Source organism: Carex rostrata, chromosome 17 (genome assembly GCF_964058835.1).
Source record: "Carex rostrata chromosome 17, lpCarRost1.2, whole genome shotgun sequence".
Taxonomy (NCBI): domain Eukaryota; kingdom Viridiplantae; phylum Streptophyta; class Magnoliopsida; order Poales; family Cyperaceae; genus Carex; species Carex rostrata.
The window spans coordinates 1,929,310-1,936,264 of NC_135934.1; the positions used below are offsets into that span (position 1 = coordinate 1,929,310).

General features: G+C 35.6%; 1 protein-coding gene across 1 annotated transcript; it reads right to left on the reverse strand.

Moving 5' to 3' along the window:
* Positions 1–5,770: 5,770 nt before the first annotated feature.
* LOC144568459 (cationic amino acid transporter 2, vacuolar-like) lies at positions 5,771–6,370 on the reverse strand. The gene is made up of 3 exons (XM_078318815.1): positions 6,213–6,370; positions 6,039–6,116; positions 5,771–5,959 (listed from the first exon to the last, which is right to left on the reverse strand). The coding sequence occupies exons 1-3, from the start codon at positions 6,237–6,239 to the stop codon at positions 5,786–5,788; spliced, it is 279 nt and encodes a 92-aa protein (XP_078174941.1). The 5' UTR covers positions 6,240–6,370; the 3' UTR covers positions 5,771–5,785.
* Positions 6,371–6,955: the final 585 nt, after the last annotated feature.

The window sequence follows — 6,955 nt, forward strand, 5'->3', positions numbered from 1 at the left end:
CGGCATATTTATAGAAACTAAAGTCTTTATAATAATTAATTTGTCCAAATGACATCCAGAGTAGCACCGCAATGAGAACATGAATCATCATAAAGACTATAGTTACATACAGTTCAGTTGAGGTACATAGTAAGAAATGGTCACATGAGTTGCTAATATGAACCTTTTCAGCAATAGACAATCCACCTTGATAATACTAACAATTATTCTTCTAGCATGAAACAACCCCACAATAGATTCGATAAGAGATGGAAACTTAACTTAATGCAACCCTAGAAGAAGGATGCCTTCCCCTCCCACTTGTGAAGTCATCAGATTTGCACTTGCCAGTTGGCATCAACCAATCCATGTTGAATTCATTCCATCTTTCAGCTTCAAGAGAACAAAAAAAAATAATCAGAAGTGTGGTCTTATTTAAAAATAACGAAATTAACTATCAGGGTTTTTCAACAAAAAAAAGCCATTGAAAGGAATATACATCTCATGCTAGCATGCAATTTAGTTAGCAGGTAGGCCCTACGCAGAACAGAGTGGCACATAATACTATCCAACTGATACAAACTAAGGCATATTTATCAAAACTAAAGTATTTATGATCATTAATTTGTCCAAATGACATCCAGAGTAGCACCGCATTGAGAACACGAATCATCATAAAGCCTATAGTTACATACTGTTCAGTTGAGGTACGTAGCAAGAAAAGGTCACATGAGTTGCTAATATGAAGCATTTCAGCAATGAACAATCCACCTTGATGATACTAACTATTATTGTTCTAGCATAAAATAACCCCACAACAGATTGGATATGAGAAGGAAACTTAACTTCATGAAAAACCCTAGAAAAAGGATTTCTTCTCCACCCGCATGCAAAGTCATCGGAGTTGCTCTTGTCTGTTGGCATCAACCAATTCATGTTGAATTCATTCCAGCTTTCAGCTTCAAGAGAACAAAAAAAAATAGTCAGAAGTGTGGTCTTCTTTCAAAATAACGAAATTAACTATCAGGGTTTTTCAATAAAAAAGAGCCATTCAGTGGAATATACTTCTGATGCTAGAATGCATTTAGTTAGCAAGTAGGCACTACTCCGATCTGAGTGGCACATATTACTATCCAATTGATCCAAGGTAACCACATATTTCAAGAAACTAATGTCTTTATGATAATTAATTTGTGCAAATGACATCCAGAGTAGCACCGCATTGAGAACATGAATCATCATAAAGACCATAGTTACATACAGTTCAGTTGAGGTACATAGTAAGAAAAGGTCACATGAGTTGCTAATATGAACCTTTTCAGCAATAGACAATCCACCTTGATAATACTAACAATTATTCTTCTACCATGAAATTACCCCACAATAGATTCATTAAGAGAAGGAAACTTAACTGAATGCAACCCTAGAAGAATGATGCCTTCCCCGCCCCCTTGTGAAGTCATCCGAGTTGCACTTGTCAGTTGGCATCAACCAATCCATGTTGAATTCATTCCATCTTTCAGCTTCAAGAGAACAAAAAAAAATAGTCAGAAGTGTCGTCTTATTTAAAAATAACGAAATTAACTATGAGGGTTTTTCAACAAAAAAAAAGCCATTGAGTGGAATATACTTCTCATGCTAGCATGCAATTTAGTTAGAAGGTTGGCCCTACACAGAACAGAGTGGCACATAGTACTATCCAGCTGATACAAGCTACGGCATATTTATAGAAACTAAAGTCTTCATGATCATTAATTTGTCCAAATGACATCCAGAGTAGCACCGCATTGAGAACATGAATCATCATAAAGCCTATAGTTACAAACTGTTCAGTTGAGGTACGTAGCAAGAAAAGGTCACATGAGTTGCTAATATGAAGCATTTCAGCAATGAACAATCCACCTTTATGATACTAACTATTATTCTTCTAGCATAAAATAACCCCACAACAGATTGGATATGAGAAGGAAACTTAACTTAATGAAAAACCCTAGAAGAAGGATTTCTTCTCCTCCCGCATGCAAAGTCATCGGAGTTGCTCTTGTCAGTTGGCATCAACCAATTCATGTTGAATTCATTCCAGCTTTCAGCTTCAAGAGAACAAAAAAAAATAGTCAGAAGTGTGGTCTTATTTCAAAATAACGAAATTAACTATCAGGGATTTTCAATAAAAAAAAGCCATTCAGTGGAATATACTTCTGATGCTAGAATGCATTTAGTTAGCAAGTAGGCACTACTCCGATCTGAGTGGCACATATTACTATCCAACTGATACAAGCTACGACATATTTATAGAAACTAAAGTCTTTATAATAATTAATTTGTCCAAATGACATCCAGAGTAGCACCGCATTGAGAACATGAATCATCATAAAGACTATTGTTACATACAGTTCAGTTGAGGTACATAGTAAGAAAAGGTCACATGAGTTGCTAATAAGAACCTTTCAGCAATAGACAATCCACCTTGATGATACTAACAATTATTCTTCTACCATGAAATAACTCCACAAAATTTTCGATAAGAGAAGGAAACTTAACTTAATGAAAAACCCTAGAAGAAGGATGCCTTCCCCTACCGCTTGTGAAGTCATCGGAGTTGCTATTGGCAGTTGGCATCAACCAATCCATGTTGAATTCATTCCATCTTTCAGCTTCAAGAGAACAAAAAAAAATAGTCAGAAGTGTGGTTTTATTTAAAAATAACGAAATTAACTATGAGGGTTTTTCAACAAAAAAAAAGCCATGGAGTGGAATATACTTCTCATGCTAGCATGCAATTTAGTTAGAATGTAGGCCCTACGCAGAACAGAGTGGCACCTAGTACTATCCAACTGATACAAGCTACGGCATATTTATAGAAACTAAAGTCTTTATGATCATTAATTTGTCCAAATGACATCCAGAGTAGCACAGCATTGAGAACATGAATCATCATAAAGACTATAGTTACATACTGTTCAGTTGAGGTACGTAGCAAGAAAAGGTCACATGAGTTGCTAATATGAAGCATTTCAGCAATGAACAATCCACCTTTATGATACTAACTATTATTCTTCTAGCATAAAATAACCCCACAGCAGATTGGATATGAGAAGGAAACTTAACTTAATGAAAAACCCTAGAAGAAGGATTTCTTCTCCTCCCGCATGCAAAGTCATCGGAGTTGCTCTTGTCAGTTGGCATCAACCAATTCATGTTGAATTCATTCCAGCTTTCAGCTTCAAGAGAACAAAAAAAAATAGTCAGAAGTGTGGTCTTATTTCAAAATAACGAAATTAACTATGAGGGTTTTTCAACAAAAAAAAAGCCATGGAGTGGAATATACTTCTCATGCTAGCATGCAATTTAGTTAGAATGTAGGCCCTACGCAGAACAGAGTGGCACCTAGTACTATCCAACTGATACAAGCTACGGCATATTTATAGAAACTAAAGTCTTTATGATCATTAATTTGTCCAAATGACATCCAGAGTAGCACAGCATTGAGAACATGAATCATCATAAAGACTATAGTTACATACTGTTCAGTTGAGGTACGTAGCAAGAAAAGGTCACATGAGTTGCTAATATGAAGCATTTCAGCAATGAACAATCCACCTTTATGATACTAACTATTATTCTTCTAGCATAAAATAACCCCACAGCAGATTGGATATGAGAAGGAAACTTAACTTAATGAAAAACCCTAGAAGAAGGATTTCTTCTCCTCCCGCATGCAAAGTCATCGGAGTTGCTCTTGTCAGTTGGCATCAACCAATTCATGTTGAATTCATTCCAGCTTTCAGCTTCAAGAGAACAAAAAAAAATAGTCAGAAGTGTGGTCTTATTTCAAAATAACGAAATTAACTATCAGGGTTTTTCAATAAAAAAGAGCCATTCAGTGGAATATACTTCTGATGCTAGAATGCATTTAGTTAGCAAGTAGGCACTACTCCGATCTGAGTGGCACATATTACTATCCAGCTGATACAAGCTACGGTATATTTATAGAAACTAAAGTCTTTATAATAATTAATTTGTCCAAATGACATCCAGAGTAGCACCGCATTGAGAACATGAATCATCATAAAGACTATTGTTACATACAGTTCAGTTGAGGTACATAGTAAGAAAAGGTCACATGAGTTGCTAATATGAACCTTTTCAGCAATAGACAATCCACCTTGATGATACTAACAATTATTCTTCTACCATGAAATAACTCCACAATATTTTCGATAAGAGAAGGAAACTTAACTTAATGCAACCCTAGAAGAAGGATGTCTTCCCCTCCCACTTGTGAAGTCATCAGAGTTGCACTTGTCAGTTGGCATCAACCAATCCATGTTGAATTCATTCCATCTTTCCGCTTCAATAGAACAAAAAAAAATAGTCAGAAGTGTGGTCTTATTTAAAAATAACGAAATTAACTATGAGGGTTTTTCAACAAAAAAAATCCATTGAGTGGAATATACTTCTCATGCTAGCATGCAATTTAGTTAGAAGGTAGGCCCTACGCAGAACAGAGTGGCACATAGTACTATCCAACTGATACAAGCTACGGCATATTTATAGAAACTAAAGTCTTTATGATCATTAATTTGTCCAAATGACATCCAGAGTAGCACCGCATTGAGAACATGAATCATCATAAAGACTATAGTTACATACTATTCAGTTGAGGTACGTAGCAAGAAAAGGTCACATGAGTTGCTAATATGAAGCATTTCAGCAATGAACAATCCACCTTTATGATACTAACTATTATTCTTCTAGCATAAAATAACCCCACAACAGATTGGATATGAGAAGGAAACTTAACTTAATGAAAAACCCTAGAAGAAGGTTTTCTTCTCCTCCCGCATGCAAAGTCATCGGAGTTGCTCTTGTCAGTTGGCATCAACCAATCCATGTTGAATTCATTCCATCTTTTAGCTTCAAGAGAACAAAAAAAAATAGTCAGAAGTGTGGTCTTATTTCAAAATAACGAAATTAACTATTAGGGTTTTTAAAAAAAAAGAAGCCATTCAGTGGAATATACTTCTCATGCTAGCTTGTAATTCAGTGGAATAATTCCATTCCATCTGAAAATTAATTTTGTGTTGGACATTTTTTTTCTAAAAAAGGTCCCAACCTTAATGGCAGCTGCTTTAGAGGGTACTTAAGTGGAAAGGTTCTACTCATCGTGTTTTCAAGTACCGTACAACTATAGTTGCTTACTGTTCATTAATGTTAGGACAGTTACAAAAAAATATTATACCTCCAGTGTGGCCGAAACTATGGCGGCCATCATCTTGGTCTATATTGGACCGTACACCAAGTCCAGTCAGGAGCAGTAATCCACCCGCAACGCACCCAAAATATTTTGGAAAATTAGTATAAAAGAGGTTAGAAATGTTTATCTCCTTGAATGTGTTTCTATCCTTCTCTTTTCTTTTTGTTATTCATCTTGAAAACATGATAATTACCTAGACAGAAATGTTGCAGAGCCTGAAGCTGTGAGGATAAGAACACCTACAACAACAAATGCTATGCTCATAGCTGCTAGTTTTCACCTTTTCTCCTCTTTAATCACGTCTGCAAACAAAAAAAATTATATTATCATACATTTTTTTTTTTAAGTAGAAACCACTAAACACTACAAATCTCAAAACTAGAGTAAAGTTGAGGTATTTTAGATTTCCTTTTTTTTCTGTTTATTTAAGATATCAAAAAGAACATTTTTTATTTTTTTTTAAGTAGAAACCACTAAACACTACAAATCTCAAAACTAGAGTAAAGTTGAGGTATTTTAGATTTCATTTTTTTCTGTTTATTTAAGATATCAAAAAGAATTACATCCATAATTTTTTTCTTTGACAAGGAGGGGTTCTTTCTCTTCAGAAGTGCCACCTAGCGGCAACTCTTTAATGCCGTCAAATTTATCTGCATCTTCTTGTGAGCTGAAACGAAGCGAGACTGAGTCAATCGATTCTCTCAACGATGAAGGCAATGGTACCTGTTATCCATAACAAAATACCAAATCAAGCACACAAAAAAAAAATAGAACAGGAATAAAAAAGAAGAAAAAATGTTACCTCGTTTGGAAGGACAGATCTGAGTATCAGGATTGAAACTGCAACTATCGTCAATGCGAGAAGTGTGCCAACACTAACCTGTATAATTTAAAAAGGAGTTGCAATGATTGCATGCGAATATAATTCTACGAACTATCAAAAGACTATACAACAAGGTGATTACTGGTACCATACCATTCCAGTTAGCTGAGAGACCTCCATGAAGAATGAAAGGACAGCTGCGCAGATGCCGGTAAGAACAGTACTCTTCACTGGTACTTGGGTTCTTTGATTTACATCAGAGAAGAATGGCGGTACAAAATCTATCTCTGGCCATTGCCATTAGTATTCTATATTGGATTTATGAAACAAAAAAACAATTCCTTTGTCAGTTCGGAGCTGATTGGAATCTTGCTTGATTATATGAAATAAAGGAAATAATAAAACACTAGTATCGTTACTGGTACTAGTCTAAGTACTTGACGAAGAACTGAGCCCATGAGAGTGGAGCAAAGGGCAGGAACTGCACCACTTGTAGCAATGTCCCTGAATTTTACAGAACTGTACATAAATTTGTGATTTAAGGACCATATTTCATTTCTCACTTATGTACCAGTCACACGAGGGGTACTAAAGCTATACCTATAGCAATTGTACAGTACAATTTAATAAAACATAGAAAATTCGACTTACATAGCCCAGTGTAAGCCATGTCTGGTAAAGGCAGATGAGATAGGGGTATCTGGGTCCATAGCAAAATACGGTACCAGCTTAGCAATCACCACAGAAACCATCATGTAAAGCACGCAACATGTTGACAGTGCCAAGCCGATGCCCCATGGTAAATCCCTCTGAGGATTCTTCACCTGAAAAATTAATTCTGTTATTTTATCTTGTTTTCTCTGACTCTATATGAAAATGTAGGACATTATTAGATG

Coding starts and splice junctions, on each gene's coding strand:
- LOC144568459 (XM_078318815.1), bottom strand. CDS start 6,239: ATGGAGGTCTCTCAGCTAACTGGAATG. Junction 6,117..6,212: donor TCTCTCAGCTAACTGGAATG/GTATGGTACCAG, acceptor TAAATTATACAG/GTTAGTGTTGGCACACTTCT. Junction 5,960..6,038: donor GATCTGTCCTTCCAAACGAG/GTAACATTTTTT, acceptor TATGGATAACAG/GTACCATTGCCTTCATCGTT.